This window comes from Magnolia sinica, chromosome 19 (assembly GCF_029962835.1).
Source record: "Magnolia sinica isolate HGM2019 chromosome 19, MsV1, whole genome shotgun sequence".
NCBI classification, from domain to species: domain Eukaryota; kingdom Viridiplantae; phylum Streptophyta; class Magnoliopsida; order Magnoliales; family Magnoliaceae; genus Magnolia; species Magnolia sinica.
This window is the reverse complement of record NC_080591.1, coordinates 4,574,067-4,597,664: the sequence shown is the minus strand read 5'-3', so window position 1 is coordinate 4,597,664 and position 23,598 is coordinate 4,574,067. Positions and strand designations below refer to the sequence as shown.

The following is a 23,598-nucleotide window of genomic DNA, read 5'->3' as shown; positions in this document are numbered from 1 at the left end:
ACACTCCGTGTTAAGATCAGATCAAGATGTGGAAGTACGACTCAGATCTCACACAAATTTCAACGATGGCATGTGCTGTGTACCAGTGGACAGCCAAGCTCTTGATACTGCTGCTGCGCTGTTGAAGGCTGACTCTGATCCTTCCAGGATCAGTTGTGTAACACATGAAAAAGTAGATAGATGAATCCAGACCATCCATCCAGTGGTCCAGTCATCAGATTGACCAACATTGAAAATAACACCCAAAGTGTAATCCTAACCGTCACTTTTTTCAATATATAAATATGAAGAAAATCCTTTCTTTAATAATAAAAATCCCTCAACTCCCTTTGGAGAGGAAATCACATAGACACACCACCACAACACTCCCTAACTAATGAATCCCACCATCACACCACAAACAAACACTTCAAACAATTACAGCAAAAAAAAAAAAAACCCATCTTCTCCCTTAAAAATCCCATTATTTCCCAACCATAAATCATGGGCCGAACGATCTCGATCTAAGCCAGACCCCACCTCAATGGGCCCTGACCCAAGTCATATCATTCTCAAAAATCCAATGGCATACCTCAATCTCCCCAGGCTTACCTTTAAGGGCCACAAATGCACCATGTCCCTCACTCCAAGCTGAAGTGTCCAAATGACAGATAGCTACCCCTCTGTTAATCCTCTCCTTACTCTTCACATCCAAAATCTCAGCCTCATAAACCCTCACCTTAGGAACCGAGTGGCAGAAATACACCATGTATGGAAACAAGCTCTGGTGGCATGATACCGACTCGGTTGGCCGCCCACCGTTCATTCCCACCACATTCCCGATCGCAATCTCCCCATTCGATCCAGCCACATTCTCTGTACTCCTAACGGTCAGATCATGCCCCAGCACCGACACTGCGAAATCGATCATGTCTTCGATCGACGCCACGCATCTCTTCGTCTCATCCTTCGACGGGGTCCGCTCGCATTCCTTCAACGTATTCTCCATGATCGTCGCCATGCTTGAATTCTCCCCACCGAATATCTCCTTCAATTCGCCGACCCGGTTCAATGAAAATGGGAGCTTGCCGGCGATCGATCGCGGCAGGAACGCTCTCGGCGGCATCTTGTCTTTGATATCCGGCATCGGCATTACACTTCCCTGTTTCAGCATCGACTCCCGGAAGAATTTCCCGGGCTCCACCCACCTGTTCGTCGAAATGCCTTGCTGGGTTTTCTCACCATCGAGGACGTTCGACCGATTGGTGTATTTCCCAAACGTGATTCCTTTCTTCGCATAGTCCTTGAATGTGGTGTTCACGCCGTATGTATTGAATCCGATCTTCTGGCCCGTCGTCGTCCCCTGCCCATACCCCGTGAATGTATCCGACCCCTCGTTGAACGTTTTGCCGTAATTCCCAAAATTCACCTTCGCAGAATTCGAATTCTTCGCATACGACTGGAATGTATCGTCACCCACATTGGCGGTGTCCCGGTAGCTGAGGAAATTATCAATCCCACCATTCCCGCCATCGCCGTAGCTCTTGAAATTGTTCTCCGGGACATTGCCGTTGGACCCGTATGACGTGAATGTATCATTGGCGCCGTTCCCCTGCTCGGAGTAGGCGCCGAAGCTCGACCCGATAACGTTCGAGTCCTTGGCGTAGCTGGCGAATTCGAGCGGAATCCCATTCCCATTCCGCCCGTAGCTGTTGAAGCCTTGGCCGCCTGAGTTCGTGTCATCGGAGTAGCTGGAGAATGACAGGGCGTGCCCGTTCGAATCTGCGTCGTAGGACGAGAATTTCAGATTGGGGACATTGACGCCGTGGTCGTAGTTCTTGAATTCGCCGGAGCCGCCGGTAGTGCCTGCGGCGTAGGAAGAGAAGGTCCCGTCGACGACATTGCCGTCAGGGGCGTAATTGGCGAATTTCTCCTTCCGGCCGACTGCATCGCGGCTGTAGCGCTTGAACGTGTCGGAGGGGATGTTGATCGAGTCGGAGTAGTTCTTGAACGAGTCCGACCCGCCGATTTTCGACGTGCCGTAGTTACTGAAGTTGGAGTTGGTGTAGACGGAGAAGTCGGAATCGGCGTTGTGTTTGGCGAGGGAAGGGTTAGAATCGGGGAAGCAGAAGAGGCGAGCCGAGGAGCAGAAGGTGGAGAGGGACGAGGAGAGGGTGTTTTGGTCGGCGAGTTTTTGGAGGATCGCCGAGTTGGTGGGGGAGAGAGGGGAGGCTTTGGAGAGGAGGAATTGGGGCTTTGGACGGTTGTTGGGGATTTGACGGTTCCAGTAACGGATTAGGAAGGCTTTGGGGGAGAGAGGGTTAGCATTTGACGGTCCGTCTGTTTCGCCGTTATCACTGACGGCAACCTGCAGAGAAAAACAGAAAAAGGGTGAGAAAATGAGAAAAAATAGGAATTTAGAGAGAGAAAGAGAGAGAGAGAGTGAGCACTGACAGTGAGGAGGAGAGAGAAGAGGAAGAAGAGAAGGAAGCGTTTCTGCATTTTGGTTTGGGGAAGAATGTCTGCTTGTGGTGGGATGTGTTGGAAAGGAAGGGCCGAGTATTTTATAGTAGTTGGAAAAGAGAGGCGAGAGGTTTTTTGTTTCTTTTATTTTATTTTTTGGTAAATCCAGATGTTCCACACGTGGCACTTGGTACATGTGTGAGCAATCGAGGATGTTGACAGGATGGTCCCTGTGCTGGATTTTTTTCAGAGTCGGGAATGGGTGGTGTTATTTATTAGGTGGGACGCGCAGGACGGGGTTTAGGTACTACCACTGCCTGTTCCGAGCTCGGATCAGGCTGGGGCTCTGAGGGGCCCACCATGTCGTATTGGTTTATCAATGCCGTCCATCCATTTTTAAAAGTAATTTTAGGGCAGAAGACCAAAAATGAGGCAGATCCAAGGATCTAGTGGACCACACGCTTGGGATTAATCTCCCACCATTAAAAACTTCTTGGGAAGTGCAGAAATTTTGGATCAAGATGATATTTGTGTTTTTCCGTTGTACAGTTCTACCTGACCTTATGAACAGGTTGGATGGCAAATAAGCATCAAGTGGGGCCTAGGAAAGTTTCAACGGTGGGCGTCATTATCACTGCTGCTTCCTCTAGTGTGGTCCACTTGAGGCTTCAATCTGACTCATTTTAAAATGATAAAGAAAAATGGATGGACGGTGTTGATAAACACGTAAATTACGGTGGGCCCCTCAGATCCCCTGCCCGTTCCAATCTAAGGACAGGAGAGGTAGTACCTAATCCGACGCGCACTACAGCATCCGAGCTCCGTAAGCCCACTTCTCTTTTTTTTGTCTGTGTTTGTGACATCCTGTCCGATCCTGTCCGTCCATCTGGTGCGTCCCTCGGTTCTAGAAACTGGGGCGAAAAATCAGATGAATGCACGACTCAGGTAGGCCACAAAAATGGGGAGACGAAGCCAACGAACCCCTTCATGAGGTGTTCCTCACTAGCCACTCGCAAAAACCGGTCTGATCCAAAGCTCATGCGTGCCGCACCTGACGTGAACTTGAGGGTGGTAGCTGTGATTTTAAATGTTTACGTGTTGCGTGGACCACCTGAGTTTTGGATCGGGCTGTCTTTTGTGATGTACAGTTCACATGAGAAGTCTCACATGATGAACGGATTGGATTTCACATGAATAACCACGTGGGGTCCACAGAGGTCGGGTGTTGTACACACAGGGTGCAATGGTGTTGCAAACATTCCGGTCCGGTTGGACGCACATGCGAGGAGAAATGGATAACCGATTGGCTGTATTCTGCTTGTTGAGTTTTGCCACTTCCTTACGCGTGTGGAGTCCTGCCCATCCGCACGCACGTAAACATGAAAATAGAAACACATGTTAGGAATCTGAGCCTTTCATCTGGTTGGAAACGATGCTTATATCTTTGGTAGGACTTTCCTTGCCTCAATGTCATACCGAATAAGTGGAAAACATGGAAAAGATATAAACCGTCCATTTCCTTCATCGAATTGTGATCGGTCCATGGTTCAAAACTCGCTTTGTTTAGACGGTCCTAGCCCTTTATTTGGTGGCATAATGAACACTAAAGACAAAAAGCCAACAACGGATCATATTTAGTTAGAAAAGCCCATTTAATTGATGGTTGAGATAGAGTAATCAAAGAAAAACTTGATTAACAGTCAATCGAAGGATGAGTCCATAGGATGTACGGTTCAGATAATCAGCCTGTGGAGGCAAGAACCATGCTCTCTCTATCTACTGCCTAAAAAATCAGATGGTTTCACTCCTCAGGTGGGCCATGATTTACAGAGTGTACCGATAGTGGAAGAAAACTTTCTGGCCGTCCACGTTTTTTGTGTGCTGTGGGCCATCTGAGGTGTAAAATCGTAGTATTTTTAGGCCAGAAGATCTTAACAGCTTAGTTCACCTTATGCAAGTTCAGATCCTGCACTCGCTTTCCAAATTGCCACGGTTACCTGTGGATGCGCAGTGCGAATTAGCAAACTACTCAACTTGCATGTGATCCACATCTTATGACTTAGACGGCGTTAATTTCACTAGAAGACATTTGCATGTGGTGGGCCATCTGATGAACGTCTAGGATCTGGCATAAATTGGCCAGTTGGGACGCTTGAAGATGTGGCGTGTGCAAGTATTACTGTTCCTTCATATCACTGGATCATTTCTCCATTGTTTTCGAGTCACATCTTCACACGCAGCAGCACATGCCAACCTGGAAATTTTTTGAAGCATCCGAGCAGTTCATTAGGTGGGCCTAAGAAATTAGATAGCTTGAGGAAAATACCAGCCTATTCAACTTATGATATGAGCTGCAAAGGAAAAATAAAAATAAAAATGAATGGACAGTCTTAAAATGTTTCCAGCTGTCCACTTTCAACATGCACGTATAGATCCGTTGATGGTTGGATCGGTCTGAATTTTGGACCACTCCATTTACATGGTCAGTCCATAGGATACACAGATTGGATCTCTCATACACACGTCAAATACAGGAAGAATGTAGAGGTGCATCTGGGCTCAGCAAAGCCCTTGGTTTATGGGCATGGAGCTTGGAGACATACTTCTAATGGAAAATCCCTATGTTAGTTTTATACAACATCAGAAATTTGTAGTGACCGGTCCTCCTCATATGTCGCGCCAATGTACCACTATCCAGACCATCCAAATTGTGGGTCCCATTGTGGATGGTACATGTCTATAAAATCACACTGATCAACTAATCCTGATGGTCCAATCAATGGCTATTGAATGGACGGCTAAGAGTAAAGTATTGAATTGTCCGAATTCAGATAGCTCGTGGTACATTCACCCTGCATTTTTTCAAAATTATGCTCCATCCATAGTTGGCTCAACGATTTGTACGGTTTGGATTGCATTAAAACTATGCCATCTGTTGTGCTGAAGAGTCCTCGACCCGCTACGTGGCCACATGATCCGAACCGTTCAACCTATTGTAATACAAAATAAATACCACTGAATGGTCGATAGAACATGGTCTGCAAGAAATCCATTCAAGATCACACTGATTGAGTGATCTCAACCATTTAGACTCTATCTTTTAAGCGACACGTGTCCAGCATGCGATAAGTGCATCGGATGGACGGCAAGGATTTTAAGATCAATAATATCTATAGCCAGGGTCCCACAATTCAAACAGTCTAAGTTGGCAGACATACCTCAGTTGCAGACTGATGAGTTTTACTATTACAGAAAGTATCGTGTAACTACTTTATCTTTAAGTTAAATCAGAAATCTGATCCAATACATTCCAAAGTACTCCAACAAGATACGCCGAAAATCTAGCCGTTGGATTTGGGTTCTTTTCAATGACTTATATGATTTATGTGGCTGAGCTCTGCATGGATGGAAAATGTAGAAAAAAATCACATATTGAATATTTCAACCCTTTCATTATATAAACGCTCCAATGGAGAATGCCCAAGAGACTCCATCCTATAATTTCAAAACTTTCATCATATAAAGGTTACAATAACCGTTGATGTTCAATGCAGAAGAGCCAAAAGTCTCAACGGATTGAAATAATTCAATTAATAGCTTTTATTTATTTAATTTACAAACTAAGACACGTCATTTAATCATTTTAATTTGAATAATTGAGAAATGACCAATATCCATAGGTTTAAAGTCCCAATGCATTTTCAATATGTTGAATGTATTAAAGCATGCTTTTTAAAAGTAATTAAAAGGTGTGGATGCGGGCCTTGCTCGTGAGAAAGGAAAAAGAAGGTCAAAGTAGGAAGATGCTAAAGTACTTCACTTTACATGGACCATGACCATATTGGCAGATGATCCGGACCGATGGATTTGGAAAAAAAAATAGAATGACCGTTGAAAGTCTGCATGATCTGAAGATATAGTCCTCGACCCGTTGAGTGGGCCAAAATAAATACCACTGGATAGTGGATGGAACATGGTCTGCAAGAAAACTATCTAAGATCACACTGACTGAATGATCTTAACCGTTTAGACTCTAGCTAAGTGTCAAGCATGCAATAAGTGCACGGGATGGACGGCAAGGATTTTAAGATCAATGTGATCTCTCACAATCTTACCAGTTGTGTGGGTCCCACAGTTCAATTAATCTCAAGTTGGCAGACACATACCTCACTCGCAGATTGATGAGGGCGTACCATTACGAAAAGTATGGTATATTTAGTATATAAAAGCAACACCAAGATCTCAGCTTTTACTTATAGTATTGCAATAAATCTAACCGTTGGATTTGGGTTCTTTTTAATAACCAAAATGATTTATGTGGCCCGCTATGCATGAATGGACAATGTTGAAAATTTTCATAAATATAAAGATTTGATATGAATAGAGGATTTCCAAAAGACTTAAATTAAATATTTTGAAATTTTCGTGGTCCAAAAATTACGAAAACAGATGGTAACCATGATTTCAATGCAAAAGAGCAAAATATTTCAGAGATTGAAATAATTCAGTAAAGGCTTTTATTTAAAGTGAGATGATATAAATAATTTGAATAATTGAAAAATAACCAACATCCAAAGGTTAAAGTCTCAACGCATATACCGCGGTATGTTAGATGTATCAGAGCAGCTTTTTTTTAAGTAATTAAAAGGTAGGTGGACCATCCTTATGATAAAGGAACAAAAAGGGAGGGTCAAAGAAGCACGGTAAAATAGGATGGACCATGACCACATGAGGCAGATGATCCTCACGGATGGATTTGAAGAAGAACCAAAAAAAGATCAAACCATTGAAATTCTGCATCCTACTCATATCAAATATATATATATATATATATATATATATATATATATATATATATATATATGGGAAAAGGTACTATGCGCTCAGCCTCACGATAAGCTCCCATGAGGTCGAGCTATGTGAGCCCCACTGTGATGCGTGTTGACCATCAACACCGTGCATTTGATGTGTCCCCTTTAAATTATGGGATATCCTAAAAATCAGCCGTATACGGAACTCAGGTGGGCCATACCATCTAAAATCATGTGAAGACACCGTTAAAACATATAAAAGCACTTGGTGGGGCCCACTTGAAATTTGCATGCGTCTGAAACTTGGTCTGAACCCTCATCCAAGTGGGACACACATATTGGATGGGCTGGATTTGCAAACCACATCTTGGTGGGCCCAAAAAATAGTTATGAATGTTTTAATGGTGCATGCCCCTCTCCACGTCTGTATGTGGTGTGGCCCACACAAGTCACGGATAGACTTGATTTTTGAGACCTAGGCCCATGATGGAATGGTGCATTTGATTGATGGGGTAGATGTTCAAAACGCATCACGGTGGGGCCCACACAGCTTGACCTCATGGGACCAACTTGTGAGGTCGAGCGCGTAGTACCTTTTCCCTATATATATATAAGGGGGGACGTGGATTTCCTGTGAAAGCCTTTCATCGGTTCTTGTGTTGAGATGCTAGGTTAGGTCCACTGTGATGTTTGTGAGAAATCTAATATATCTATCCATTTTGAGAACTCATTCTAATACATGCCAAAAAATAAAAGACAAAGATACCCAAGTAGGCCACATGAGAGGGAAATTTGAGGAAAGTTATTTTGCTTGAAACCTTTTTGAGCTCCACCTTAATATCTATATGTCATCCAAACCGTTTATACCATCGTTACCATTGGGATGAAGTAAAAACACCTAAAAAAATTTAGCCTGTTACAAAACTTTTGTGGCCATATGAATATTTCCACAATGGTAATTGAATTTCTATCGTTTCCTTTCTTGGCCCATTTGAGTTTTGTATCTGCCTCATTGTTTCCTCTCATATGGCCCATTTGAATTCAACTTCTCACAAACATCACAGTGAGCCTTACCAAGCATCCTCGCACGTAAACTTCTTGCAAAAGGCTTTCGTAGGGAATCCGCTTCCTCCATGGTGAGGGCTATATGAAAATTCGTCCTAACCTAAACCCATGGTGGGTCCACTTGAAGACTGGCCCAAAATTAGATATACAGATGATCCCAATCAATCGATTGGAAGGAAAACAACCATAGGCAATTCCTTTGGCTTAAGAGAAAAACTTTGATACTCTCACCCAGTCTCATGGATGAAGCACATGCACTTGAAAGTTACTTAGAATTTTATACGCAAGGAACAAATCAAATTAAACTGTCCAAATAACTGTAAATGCATCAGGAACCAAATTATCTGACCATCGGATAGGTAGACTATTTCTGACCATTAGAAATGAAAAATAATATCCAATGGATCTATTTTAATGAGCGTGGACAAATCAAAGGTTGGATTTCAGCCAATCTGATTTTGGACTGCAATTTAGAGGTTAGCCCGGTTTTATTTGAGTTAATGTAAGACATGTTAACAATTTCTGAATGCCTGTGTATTAAGCACAGTACTCTGCCAGGGCATAAAACAACTCCCACGTCGATTACTCTAAATTGAGAGAGATTTTCATGCATATTTGGGAGGGAGGGAAAGAGCGTTTATACTTTGAATGCTCATGAGAGTATGTGCAATTTCGCATTGCAAGGCTCCTCCCCAAATCCAAGACTGCCACGTGGATTATTTTTATTTGTTTATGCACCTCTCATCTAATTAATTGGCCAGAATATGGGGTAGCACACGTGTGACAGATCCTAGCCATTTATCAGGTGAAGTAAAACTCATCTATATATTCACTTATTTTTCTCCTACAAATTTGACCTGATGATTAACGGACCAATTGTAATTTTGTCCACGGCACACTGCCTGATGAATGGCCCAGATATCTGGTACGTGTACCGCCCCCTCACATGAGAGCGCAATTGAATCACGACCTTTGTTTTCCACAAACGCGCATGCATATGGAACAGTAGCTGGACTATGGTGCGCCTCGTGGCAATTCACCCTCTTACACGTCATCACGTTTGTCAATCTGGACCATTGAAATCATGGCAGGTTATATCGCAAAATTTTCGTGGATCGTATAATCCAAACCATCCAGTACGTAGGCATCACATTGAAACATCCAGCCGTTGAAATTCCGCAAGCTAAATCAGATGGTTTCCAAAAATCAGTGTAGTTATTGGGCCATCCTCCATCCATGATGGAGCCCACATTGGGAACATATGCGATAACTTGCCATTAAAACACAGTGTGCAACTATATCTACAGAACAAATGATACTGTAACCGTTGGATGGTCTTTTTCTAAAGCGGGGTATGATCAAACGTCATTGCTTTAGACAATGGACCATCCAAGAGGAGACACAGAAATCGGACGGTCCAAAGGAAGTTTTGTTGACTGTTTTATAGCCATTAATTTAATCTCTCCTAAAAGTCTTCTAGTGGAGTGTTGTTGCCCTCTAATAAATATCCTACCTAATGATTGATTAGATAAGGTACACTTTTTCCATTAGATTTCGCCCGTTGAATTTGGACCGTTATCTTCTTTCTTTTTAACCACACTTACCATATACCTTGTTCTGATGGATTGGATGGTTCCAATGTCGGACTACTATCTATCCACAGGTAGGCCTCTTATTTGAAAGGTTTGGATTGATGTAATGCATGCCACTTCAATGGTGTAAGCATGCATGAACTCGATACACCTTATGATACCTTACGAGAGTGATATCACTATCCGTAGCCGCCTAAGTTTTGGTCCAAACAGCCCTGCACTGTGTTGTGTTGGTTGCTGCGTGGGATCGGTCTTTCCAAACTTACATTTTTCTAACCTTGAAATTACTTTTTTTACTTTCGAAAAACGAAAATACGTTTTCGTCACGGCCGCCCCTCCTACGACGGGATCTCGATTTATTTTTATTTTTTAAGGAGACATGGGACCACCGAAAACTGAAATTCAGCCCACTCTTTGGTACCGATAGGCTAAGATAGCAACGATCAAAAGAGAATTCAAGTTATTCTTATTGATGTTTCTAGAGAAGCTAAGGCAATGGCTGATGACATGGCTTGATGGGGGAGTGAATTCCAAATTTGCCCCTCTTTCCTTAACTTTCAGAACTTCTCATCGGCTATCAAGGAGGCCATTATAATCTAATTCATTTATTTTAATTGAATAGTTGTAAACCCATAGTAAGATATTTTCTGATTTTTGTTTGAAGTTTATTGTAGCTCACAACTATACTAAAATTGTGCATTAATTCTAAATTGTTTCCTTTGATGTGATTTATATGTGATGAGTTTTTTCTCTAAATTTGGACCAATGACATGAAACAAAAATCTTTTACATGTGAACAGGTTAGATTTGCTTCACAACAACTCAATGGGCCCTGTATAAAATGTGGATATGTTCTAAACGTGAGGCCCATTAACACAAGGGTTATTTAGCCGTTTCCTTCTTCCTTTATTTTTTTCCACGAGAGGGGAAGATGGTGATTTTTTGTTTGGTTATTCTTTCTTCTTTTTTTGATATCCTTTATAGTTGTATTTTTTATTTTTTATTTGGTATGAATGATGCAAGTTTGTGAAATGGAAGGTGTAAAAGAATAATGTAATGAATGAATTTTTATAATAGAATGATATTGTATTGGATGAATTTTGTAATATAACAATGTTGTAATGCATTAATTTTGTAATAGATGAATGTAATTGTAACATCCTGGATTTTCACTGTTTTAGATTTTCAAAAATCCTTGAATTTTTTTAAATTAACTTATATTATCACTTATTAACTATTAGCACTCGATGTTAGTGTATATAGGGGTGGTACCAGTAAAGAACCGCACCAATCCGATTAATCAGCCGTAGGAAGCCAATGAATCCACCCGATCACTTAAACATCAGGTGTAGTGTAACGTCCCGCCCAACCAGAACAGTGTCCTGGGGCGTCCACATAGGATTTGCCACAGGACCGTTCATTTAAGCTACTCGTAGTGAGGTATCACAAATAAGTTAGACCAAGATTAGCCCAATTGATTAGGCCAGACGGGTCCTGATAGAACCTAGTGCGGGCCTCCAAGTCAGATGGCCGTTTACATCTAGCGACAGCCCGTGCGGGCTATATTGCGACACGGGAAGGTCAGAAATTTATAAAAATTTAGGGGAGCATAGATCTCACTGGACTCGGGGACCAACGTGGACCACGGATCCAGTGGACACCCAGAAGTAGAATTTGACACTTGCCAGATGCGCCCCACCAATGCTAAATTTGGAATCTGACACGTGTAAATAAAACTGAAATGTAAGACATTTCAGTCGTCGGATTTCTTCATAATTTATGATGAGGGTCTAATGTATTTTTCTACGCCCGTCCACAAACTCTGGGACCCGATCGTGGAACGGTGACCGTTGATTGCAAATTGGACCCATGCGACCAAACCCCATATCCGATCGACCCCAAAATTTGCATGGCCCTTCAATGGGCCATGGAGCACCTATCCTATAAGTTTCATGGCCAGAGGGTCACCAGAAATGCTCCGATTTTCTAAACGAGATCTAGACCGCTCGTTGGTGGGCCACTAGTTCTAAAACTATAGAATAATGTCCGTCTCACTGGGCTTGACGTCCATCGCGGGAATTGGACCTGGGTACTGTCCAGAACCGCTCAACTTGAGCTAAAGGATGAGTATATGAGAAGCGCAAATACCTTAAAGAAAGGAGCTAGAACTTAAGTGAATTGAGTCGTCCACTCTTATGTAAAGTTGAGGATTTCGGACCGTCTGTTTGCGACCAAACTTCACACGTGGATTAAGGATATTTTTCTACTCATATCCATATAGCCGCATCCCCGATCTATCATCGGTGACCGTTGAACAGATTTCTAATCATATCTGTCGATCAACATATCCAAATGGCGAGCCAATCGTATCCATACATAGATCATTATTAAGGCTAACTATTCTGCGGTGTATATTGACTTGTACACCCCATAGTGGGCCCTAGAGGCTAGAAAAACTCTCCCATAGGGTTAGTATAGTAAAAACCCAACACTTGGAGCCATTTCCATCAAATCTGGCATTATAAAAGGGCCTCATTTGGGGCACCCTTTTTCCCATACGAAATTGCCTTAGAGAAGGAAGGAGAGAAAAGAGAAAAGGGAGAAGAGAAAGAGGAGAAAGGAGGAGAAAGAGAGAGGAAGAAGAAAGGAAAGAAGTATGTGGTAGGAGGTGGGGCCTAAGGAAGCTCAACCTTACAACTCTCTACCCATTCTCCAAGGAAACCTCCACCAAACCCACCCATGCCAAGAAGCGGAGGTAAGAATGGTATATTTTCCTTCAATAGAGCAACTTAGTGTATTTTTCTAGGCATTAATGTTATTTTTCTTGATTTTGATTTAGGAAATGGTGGTTTTACCCAAATCTCCAAACCCTAAGATCTCAAAGAATGGAAATATCCCTTTAAGGTGCGGACTATTATTCTTAGGTGGCCTAGCACCAATTTTAATATGAATCTAATGATTATGATTGCTTAGATGATGAATTTGAAGAATTTAGAGAAAACTTATGCTAGGCCTTACGTTGTAGATCCTCTCAAATAATATGGATTGATTATGGTATGTTTGTTATTCTTCAACGTGATTGGGCGTGGGTTTGATGAATGCATGTTCGTTATTGCTTGATTCTTGTTTGTGGTCCCTTATAGCTTGTATGTTACTTTAATCTTTGTTGTATGTATGTACTTGCTTAAGTCCTCAATGTATGTTATGCTAGTATTAGTCCTTATTGCATGTTAATGCTATGAATGATTTATAGATCTTGATCTCCTTACTAACCCACACGACACACATGCACGTTTATCTCGTCATATTGTTAGTATTTGCATTTATAGGAAAACTTGAATATTCATATTTAGGAAATATGAATGCATGACATCATTTGTGTTGGATGTTAAATTTGGAAGTGTTGAAGCATTATGGAATGCTATTAAACCCCTAGGTTGGTCAGGAAACTGAGGTAAGAGAAGGTGACCCCATTGGTAGGGTTGCCTTGAGGCTAGGTCGGTGGTTTTAGGCGAGTGCAGATGGCGACAGTAGTTGGACTACATGGGTCGTTTGTATCCGATGTCGTCCGTCTTGTACACGCCTAGACTCGCAAGGCCTAGTCCACGTACTGACCAATCATGCTTGTTAACCATGGTTGCCCACGCCTGTATGGAACCTAGAACACCCTTCAACCATTGGAGCCCATTGATGACCATCTGAAATCGATCCACTGCCTCGAAAGCCGGGTATGGTGGAATGGGACACTGTGTCCGAGCTGTCGGCCTATGTTGGGGTGACGAGCCTCTCCGTAGTGACCTCGAGCGATCCCACATTTCAGCACCCCCATGTGCTTGAAGTCGGGGATGGGGAAACCCGACAGGATCAAGGATCGCGGGGCCTCGGCCTCACGCATTGGGGGGCCTTGGCCTCGCAACCAGTTGAGGGCAATGATCCGTGGGGTATACCAGTTTCTCCAATCTACTGGATGAATGGAATTAATTAAGAACTCGGCTAACACTATCATATCGCATCGCATAGTTAGGTTAGCGACTTGGCAGTTGAGGTCGCAATGAGGAAGTGTTGTCATATGCGATCGTGAGATGGTGTCGCTTGAGGGAGTGTTGTGGTGAGGGCATGCATCATATCATAACCCATGCATATGTATTAATAAGACTAGTTAGAGATCTGTAATTATATGTCTTTCATTAAATTCATAATATAATTGATGTTTGATACAACTTGAGACTAATAGCACCCACTGAGTTGATCACTCACTCCCACTCTGGGATGGTGTTTTAAAACACCAACCAGACTCTTCAGTAGATGCAGGTGATGCAGGGTACGAGGAGCATGACGACGCGAGACTGGATGTGGAGGACAAGTTGTCCTATTTCCAGTTGATGGGTGGCTCGCTCTAGTTTTGCGGGTGGACTTGGATTGCTAAGTAGGGGACTTGGTGAATCATTCTTTGGATATATTTTGTTTGTACTTTGTTGGGCAACGCCTTGTATGACCCATAGTTATAAATTTTCTTTTGGACTTGTAAACATTTAACCTTTCCCATTATAGTTGGCTAGTTGTGAATTGTGATTCATGTTTCAAGTAATTCCAGGCTACGTATCTAAATCTTATTAAATGCACTTTACTAAGAAAATAGGTTATAAGTGATACCCGGGAACTCGGGAGTCCAGTGTATGTACGACCCCCGATTTCCAGGGTGTTACAGTAATGAATGTTGAAATAGATTTGTAATAAAAGAATGTTGAGATGTAAGTATGTTGTAATGGATTAATGTTGTATGGTAGATCATCGATATTCACTATGTATCACCCATATTTATTGTGGATTGGTGATATTGGCGTTATGGATTACCGATAATTTCACTTTGGATCATCGATATTTACTAAGGACTCCTGATATTAAGAGTGGACCATTGATATTCATTGTAAGCCGCTGATATTAAGAGTGGACCACTGATATTAACTATGAACCACTAATATTTTCACTATATATGTATTGCAGATATTCATTTTGGATTGTCAATTCAACAAAAACGCCCATAATTCTTTTGTTACATGTCCAACATATGTAATCTCATACTTGTTAGAAATATGATTTGATGAAATTTCAAATAGATTTGGAATAATCTTATTTGGACATCATTTGATTCCCCAAAAGTGGGCCCAAATTTCATCATTTAATGTGAATCACTGATATTCACTATGGTTCACCGATCTTACAAAAATGGTTATAAAGCCCTCGTTACATCTCGGATTTGGGTGATCTTGTGCTCGTTTGAAAGTCGATTTGATGAACTCTCAAATGAATTTGGAATAATCACATGGACACCTTTTGATTGCCTAAAAGTGGGCCCAAAGTTCATCTGCGATCCAAAGTAATGAATTTGGACCTACTTTTGGGCAATTATATGATAACCAAATGAGATAATTATAAATCCATTTGAAATTTAATCAAATTATATTTCAAACGAGCACAAGATCATTAAAATTAGACATGTAATGAGAGAGTTATGACCATTTTCATGGGATCAGTGACCCATACTGAATATTCGCGATCGATAGTGACTAATAAACTTTGGGCCAATTTTTGAATAATCAAATGGTGTTAAATGATATGATTTCAAATTCATTTGAAAGTTTATGAAATTATCTTTCCAATGAATCACCAAATCAGACATGTAACAAGGAAGTTATGGTCGTTTTCGTGGGATTAGTGACCCATTAGTGAATATTTGTGGTCTACAGTAAATAATGGACTTTGAGCCCACTTTTGGATAATCAAATGGTATCAAAATAATATAATTCCAAAGCCATTTAAAAGTTCATCAAATTATCTTTCTAACAAGCATAAGATCACCTAAATCGGACATATAACGAGAGAGTTATGATCGTTTTCAGGGGATTAGGCAATCCACAGTAAAAATATCAACGGTCCACAGTGAATTTCAGTGGTCCTCTATCAATAGTAGCAGTCATCAATGGATATTAGTGGTCAATATCAATAGTCATCTATTAATATCGGCAATCCATAATAACTATCAATGGTCCTCTGTTAATATCAACAGTCCATAGTAAATATCAGCAATCCATTATTAATATCAGGGATCCACTATTAATACCAATGGTCCACGGTGAATATCAGCAGTCCACTATTCATCCATTACAATATTCTTTTATTAAAAAAATTTCATCAATTATAGCATTCATTCACATCCTCTTCTCTTTCAAAAGCTCACACCATTCACACCGAATATATATATATATATATATATATATATATATATATATATATATATATATATATATATATATATATATATATATATATATATATATATATATATATATATATATATATATATATATATATATATATATATATATATATATATATATATATATATATATATATATAAAGAAAATCAAGGAAGGAAGAATGTAACGTTGCAGATTTTTGATATTTTGGATTTTCAAAAACTCTTGAAAATTTTTAATATAATTAACTTATATTGTCACTTACTGACCATTAACACTCGATGTTAGGCTATATGCGAGTGATACCAATAAAGAACTGCACGAATTTGATTTCAAGTATATAAAGCCAACAAATCTGCTCGATTACTTAAACATCGAGTTTAGCCTTGTAATTTATTAATACATGACCCAAATCTATCCGACCTACTATTGGGTGATCAAGACAACCACAAATAAATAAAGATCTACCCAAAGCTAAGATAACTAGGGGTAAAATCTTAATTAACAAACCAAACTGATGCAATTATCCTTTTAGCCTAAGAATCAACGATTTATGGTGATTATGATCGGATTGCTATTTCCAATAGTTGCAAATAGATCACACTATTAACTTAACTAATTCAAATCATTATTATTGTGCGTAAGAAATCTCGCTACTTAATTTATTCCATAAATGCCCTAATTATCCCAACAAGCTTTACACCACTCGTTGGTGGGCCACTAAACCCCAAGACTATACAAAGACATTTATTTTAGTGGGCTTGACATACATCACGGGATATTGAGCCAAGATCGTGCCTCAAATCGCTCAACTTGGACTTACAAGGTCAGTGCACAAGTCCTGCGAATATTTTTAAAATTAACCAAAAACTTAAGTCACTTATTTACGTTCGGTCTTTACCCAAGTTGTGGCTTTCGAATCGTTAGATTACGACCAAATTTAAGACAACAATTTAAGTTAATATCTTACACATATCCATATATCCGCAGCCTCAATCAACCATCGGTGACGTCAAATTAACTTTTGATTATGTTAGTTGATCGACACATCCAAATTGGGGGCCAACATACCCATATGTAAATCATCTTTAGGCCAACTATCGTACAATGTATATTAATCCTTACACCTAATAATGAACTCTAAAAATCAGAAACAAATTCCCATATGGCTAATATATTGAAAACACAAGTTATTTGCATTACATCTTGTATTATAAATAAATACCTATTTGTTTCACTTTCTCTTTCTCTTGTACTAATTTTTCCTAGTAAAGAAGAGAGGGAAAAGTAAAAAAAAAAAAAAGAACAAGAGGGACCAGAGAAATGGTGGAGCGCCGTGATATATCTCCTTTGGTATAAAAAAAGAGTACCTCTCCCGAGAGATAAGACTACTTTGGAGTGACATCACTCCACGTGACTATCATAGTAAAGAAATTCCTTCACAAGTAGCGTGTGGCTGACAGCTGGGTGTGCACGCTAGCGTGTACAAACCAATAATAATAAATAAATAAATTTAAAAAAAAAAAAAAAAAAAAAAACCATAGTAAACGTTGCTATCCCCACTGTTCCATGAGGTGTGGCCCACTCAAGTTCTGTGTCCGCCTAATTTTTTGACTCTAGACCTAAAAACGTAAAATGAGACGTTGGAAATGATGGACGGAGTGGATGTGACAAACACAAAACATGCGGATCAACAAAGGTTATTTATTATTATTTATTTTAATTTTATTTATAAGGTTGTGTGGGCTCCCTAAATCAGCTGTGGGAAAGTGGCCAGTCAGTGATGTCTGGCCCTGTTAGTAGTGCGCAGGCCAACAAATTGGTCAGGCGGGTTGGTTTGGTGGGGCTTAGCCCAGGTGTGGAGCCCTTGGCTCGAACATGATATGGTGGCCGTGGACCACCTAACATTCACCAATCGAAATCATCATACAGCGAAAGGACAGTAGATGATCTCTGAGCCATCCAATTAGTTGGTTCCCCACACGCCGAAAGCGACGTCATCGAACCCACTCTGCACTCTCTGTGGGTCCCACTCTTTTTTCTCCACCATTGGGAGCATGTGGCCAATAAAATGAAGATCACGAGGAGATGGTAATGCCTCGGCAGTACAGGTGGCCGAGTTACGTTTTTAATCACAACCGTCCATCTAGTGGCCCTGTTATGGATGGCACTTTGGTGAAGAATCAAACCTATTAGATGATCCTGGCCATCAATTTTTTTTCTTCACCATCCTGCACCGATTGTCGATACGGTACCATACTTGTTTTCTGCCGTTGCATTGAAGGCCACTGATCAGATTGCTAGTATCGAGCAATCTATGCGAGTACTTTGAAACGGTTTTCACTACAGAAGGGACAACTAGATGGACGGTCTCGATATGCAAGTCATCTCACCACGTGTATTGTGAAGAGATGGCCCTACCATACTCCGGTCCTACCAGCTCTACCGTATCACCCAATGAGAAATTATAGGTCCTCGACCCAAGGGTTTTCACTGTATATTCGGGTGTCCTGGTCTGATAAGTGGGGCCCATAATTGGGTAATCCAGATCGTTGGATTGATGCATCCAACTATGATCAAGCCAATTCTCAAAACTCTCACCACCACTCGAACGAATTCTTTCGTATGATCGGGGACAAAATCTGTATTTTGTTTCTTAACCATCTATTTTTATGATCAAAATCAAACGGGTTAAGATTGCCTTATCAAGGTTTATTTCTGTGACATATTCAATCCCAGGCATGATGTAACTGTCCAATGGTCTGGATTACTGAAAATTTTGGCCCACTTGTCACAACTGAAGGCTCGAGTATAACATTGGATCGAGGATCCCAGCATTTCTGGCTGGTCACATCACACATGTGTAGTGTTGGTGAGCAGGGACCAATTATTTCGTCCTCCTACGGACTACCAAACAAAACGCAGATTGCGTGGTGAACCCGACACCAGGTAGTTGCGTGGTACAAAGACTGTGGGTCCACCGTGATGTGTGTGTTTTATCCAAGCCGTCCATCCTTTTTTTCGGATAATTTTACGGCACGAGAAAAAAATTGAAATATATCCAAATCTCAAGTGGACCACACCATAAGAAACAATAGAGATTGGTTGCCTACCGCTCAAAACTTCTCGGGGCCACGGAACTTTTGGATCAAGCTGATATTTACTTGTTACCCACATCCACGTCTGTGTGGCCTTATGAACAGTTGGATGATAAATAAATGTCACTGTGGGCTCTGAAATGAGCTGGCAAAATGAATGGACGGCGTGGATAAACACATACATCACGTGGCCCCACAGTCTATACACGTGGTGTTGGGTTCACCACGCAATCCGCCTCTTGCCAAACCAGGCCACAAATTTAAACCAATGGATGAAAGATACACCGAAGCCCAGTGTGATAACCCTTCTACCATCAAATACATGCACATACCTATCAATCTAGACCGTCCAAACTCCAATCCTCGATTCAACTCTGAGATGATCCATATATAAAAGCCACAAATATTCTAATCTACCAATCAGCTACTTCCTTTCGGACGGTCAGCAATAGCTAACAGTAACAATCCAAAAAATCAGTCCAGCAATCTAATAGAAATGCTCATTTAATTGTAAAATCTTTGGGATGTGGCCCACCCAAGGATCAAGCCGTTGATTTTTGTGCATCCATGAAATTGACTTCCCATCAAAGGCATTGAAGGCAACTATACATGAAGTTTCGGTGTAGAGTAAGTGCACGGTACCATTCTGTCTCCTACTCAGCAGTGTCCCTTTCATTAGAACGCTGCAAAATCGGCGATTCAGCGTGAAATTCGGGGTGCAAAATATCGTGATAAAATGGTTACTCGCGATATTTAGATTACGTTTTTCTAAAAAACGAAAATCGACAAACTCTACGCGTTTTCTCGAAAGATTATGACGGAAAGACGCGATTTACTAACGAAAACGGTTGCGTGATTACGCGGAGTCACGGGGCGCGACTGTTCGCTGACGTGGAAGGAGGGCCTCACGTTGATCAAATCCACACCGTTCATCAGGTGAGCCACCTTGCTTTTGGAGGAAAGGCCAAAAGTCAGGCCGACTCAAAACTCACGTGGGCTACAAGATGGGACGCGGAATGCGTAGTGACATTGACACTTACTGGACGGTGCTCTCTGGGACCCACCATGATCTATATTTTTCATCCACGTCGTCCATCCATTGTTTCAGATCATTTAAGATCATTATACCGAAAATAAGGAATATCAAAATCTCATATGGACCACACCACAGGAAAAGTTTTGATTGAACATCCACCATTAAAAAATTCATTGGGGTCACATAAGTTTTGGATCAAGCTGATATTTGTGTTTTCCTTTCATGTAGGTCTATGTGATCTAATCAACAGGTTGGATGTCAAATAAACATTAGAATGGACCCTACAAAGTTTTTAACGGTGGTCGTTCAACCACCGAATGAGTTGTGTAAGACAGAAGCGGATTGGGTGGTGACCCAACACCGCCGACTTCCCTGGTGACGGGACTGTGGGGTCTACCATGATGTATATACTTCATCCACGCCGTCCATCCGTTTTTCCAGCTCATTTTAGGTATAAAAGAAAAATGGAAGCATATCAAAATCTCAAGTGGACCACACCACAGGAAACAGTGGGGATAATGTTAACCACCGTTGAAATCTCCCTTGGAACCACTATGATTTTTTTTTTACCATCCAACCCGTTCATAATGTCACACGGACCTGGATGAAGGGAAAATACGTATATCAGCTTGATCCAAATCTTCTGTGGCCCGAAGAAGTTCTTAATGGTGAGAAATTCTCGCTGTTTTCTGTGATGTGGTCCACTTGAACTTTCGATATGCTTCCATTTTGTGTTTTTGCCTTTAAAATGATCTGACAAAACGGAAGGACAGCATGGATAAAACACATACATCACAGTGGGCCTCCTAGAGTCCGGTCACCAGGGATGTTGGGGTGTTTGGGTCACTACCCAACAGGCTTCCGTATCCAACTGGGCGAAGTCTTTAAAAAAACATAATATAAAGTTCTAATGAATGATTGTGGGACCCACTTTAGATTTGGATCTTCTAATTTTGTGTGGGATTAATGCCAAAAATAGAGTTGTGAGAGTGATGGAAGGGATGGATCGCCTTTTACATAGAACGCGGATTGCCTACTTACACTGCAAGTGGTGATTCGCTCGGGGCTCTGTGGGCCCCACCATCATGTATTTGTTTTATCCAAACTGTTCATTTATTTTTCCAGCTCATTTCAGAGCATGAACTAGAAAATGAGGCAGGGAAAAATCTCAGGTAGACCATTCCACGTAAAAAAGTGGTGATTGAACGTCCACCGTTAAAAACTTTTTGGGGCCAATGATAGCTTTGGATCAAGATAGTATTTTTTGTTTTCCCTTCATCCATGTCCGTGTGATTTAACCAATAGGTTGGATAGCAAATAAACATTACGATGGGCCTCAGGAAGTTTTTAATGGTTGACGTACAATCAGTCACTCTTTTCCTGTGGTGTGGTCCACCTGAGATTTGGATCTGCCTCATTTTTGAGCTCATGATCTAAAATAATTATTCAAAATGGCTGGACGGCGTAGATAAAAAAAAACATTTTCGGAAAAATGTAATAACAATTCAACAATATTTACAAAACATAAAAATCAGATAATATTTCCCCAAAACCCAAGCAGACGCTTGAAGTCGAAATGTCAGAGCCTTCATTCAGGTGGGCCCCGCTTGTGGATGGGCCTGATATTCATAGAAAGTGATAATCATGGTGGGGCCCACCTTTTTCTCGGACTGGATATTCCACACGCGTAGCAAGTTGGCCGGAAAAGATTGGCACGTTGACTCGGAACGTTTCTCAAAAAGATAAAATGCTTTCGATATTTTAATGAGAGATTATACGATAAATAAAAGAAAATCGCGGAGCGGAAACGCACCGTTGGTGGCCTAGCGCGTTTCACGGACAGCGTTTTCAGCACCTTCCCGCGCTTTTTTACGCTTCTCAGGTGATACTCTGACCGTGTATGACACTTGATACTCAGTCACTTAGAAATAGTAAACATTGGCATGTATTAACTCACATTCAACTGATGATACTGTGTAATCCAGTCTCTTTGAGTTACAGACCAATCCTGACCGTTAATTAGTGGACACTTGTATTTCGAAATCACACAATTGGATTTTTATTTTTATTTTTTCATTTTTAACCATCCAATAGATGTCCATCAATCTGACGGTCAGATAATCAAATAAATGTAATATTTTCTTCATGATAGATCTAAAATAGTACCATTAATTTGGACCGTTTAATTTGAATTAATTGTATGCCATTTGTGCAATTTTCAAGCAATTTCCTAGTTCCTGCATATCATCTGTCACACTCTGCCCGAGTATCAAACATTTTCAAACAAAATCTCACGAAACCGCGTTGAAAGGGAGCTCTGTTTAACACAGCAACACATAAAACAAAGTTTTAGACTCTTGTGTTAGTTTATCACCGTTTTGAAAATGGTGTTGGCGGATGTGGCATTGATGTACAGCTATCTAAACCATACAAAACATGGGTCCCATTGTGGATGAAGCATATCTCTAAAACCATAAATCAAAAAAAAAATCCTAACCAACGATTTAGCTGCTTAGATGATTAAAAAGTAAAATAGTGAGTGGTTAAAATTCAAATGAAGAAAGATAAGTGTCATATTTTAAATTATGCTATATCTACAATTGGCCAGAGATTTGAACCGTCTGGATTGGTGTACAACTATTCCAAATATACAGTTTAAGAATCACTACCATTTAAAAACTCTGATAAACTAACATAGGCCTACTCTCCCACTACACCAAAAAAAAAAAACAGGATAGATGACGTGTCAGTCTCATGTATCCAATTTTGTTATTAGCATACCAAAATCACATCACCATTGATCATGTGAGTTTGAAAATGGGCCATACTTTCATCTCCACAAACCGAGTACAGAAGGAGAATATATTCCAAATGAAGGTCAGATAAGATGAACAGTCCACAGAGATAGATACTCTCTACACTTCTCTAGAGATAAAGGAAAAAAGATTTTTTTTTTTTTAAAGAGGGAAAAAAAGATGCTTCTTGTTTGACTCCATGGTCATAAGAAAATCACGATGGCCCACACACAATCACAATTACCTAGAGATTGCACATGGGTCCTTCCATATCAGGTGAGAGAAGACACAAAACCAAGTTCATCAGCTACTCAGGCATGGCATTGCATGCAATAGTAGATTGGTGTGTACAAGATTCAGTTATGGGTCACACATTCCTTTTTCTATTTTTGGGTGGCTTGCATGGTTTTAGCTGGTCCATTCAGATCATCGATGGCCACTTTAAAATATTACATGTGCATGCATGTGCGCATACATACATTATGCATGTATCAGTGGTAGG

At 40.8% G+C, this 23,598-nt stretch overlaps 1 protein-coding gene across 1 annotated transcript; it reads right to left on the bottom strand.

Moving 5' to 3' along the window:
• Nucleotides 1-493: 493 nt before the first annotated feature.
• On the bottom strand, nucleotides 494-2,582 carry LOC131235362 (polygalacturonase 1 beta-like protein 3). Its single transcript, XM_058232522.1, has 2 exons — nucleotides 2,434-2,582; nucleotides 494-2,347 (listed from the first exon to the last, which is right to left on the bottom strand). Exons 1-2 carry the CDS (start codon nucleotides 2,479-2,481, stop codon nucleotides 521-523), a joined length of 1,875 nt encoding a protein of 624 aa, XP_058088505.1. The 5' UTR covers nucleotides 2,482-2,582; the 3' UTR covers nucleotides 494-520.
• Between the last annotated feature and the right edge of the window lie 21,016 nt (nucleotides 2,583-23,598).

Excerpts from the sequence above, each read along its gene's own strand:
- LOC131235362 (XM_058232522.1), bottom strand. The coding sequence starts at position 2,481 with ATGCAGAAACGCTTCCTTCTCTTCTTCCTCTTCTCTCTCCTCCTCACT. Across the intron at positions 2,348-2,433 it reads TCTTCTCTCTCCTCCTCACT|GTTGCCGTCAGTGATAACGG; the intron begins GTCAGTGCTCAC and ends TTTTCTCTGCAG.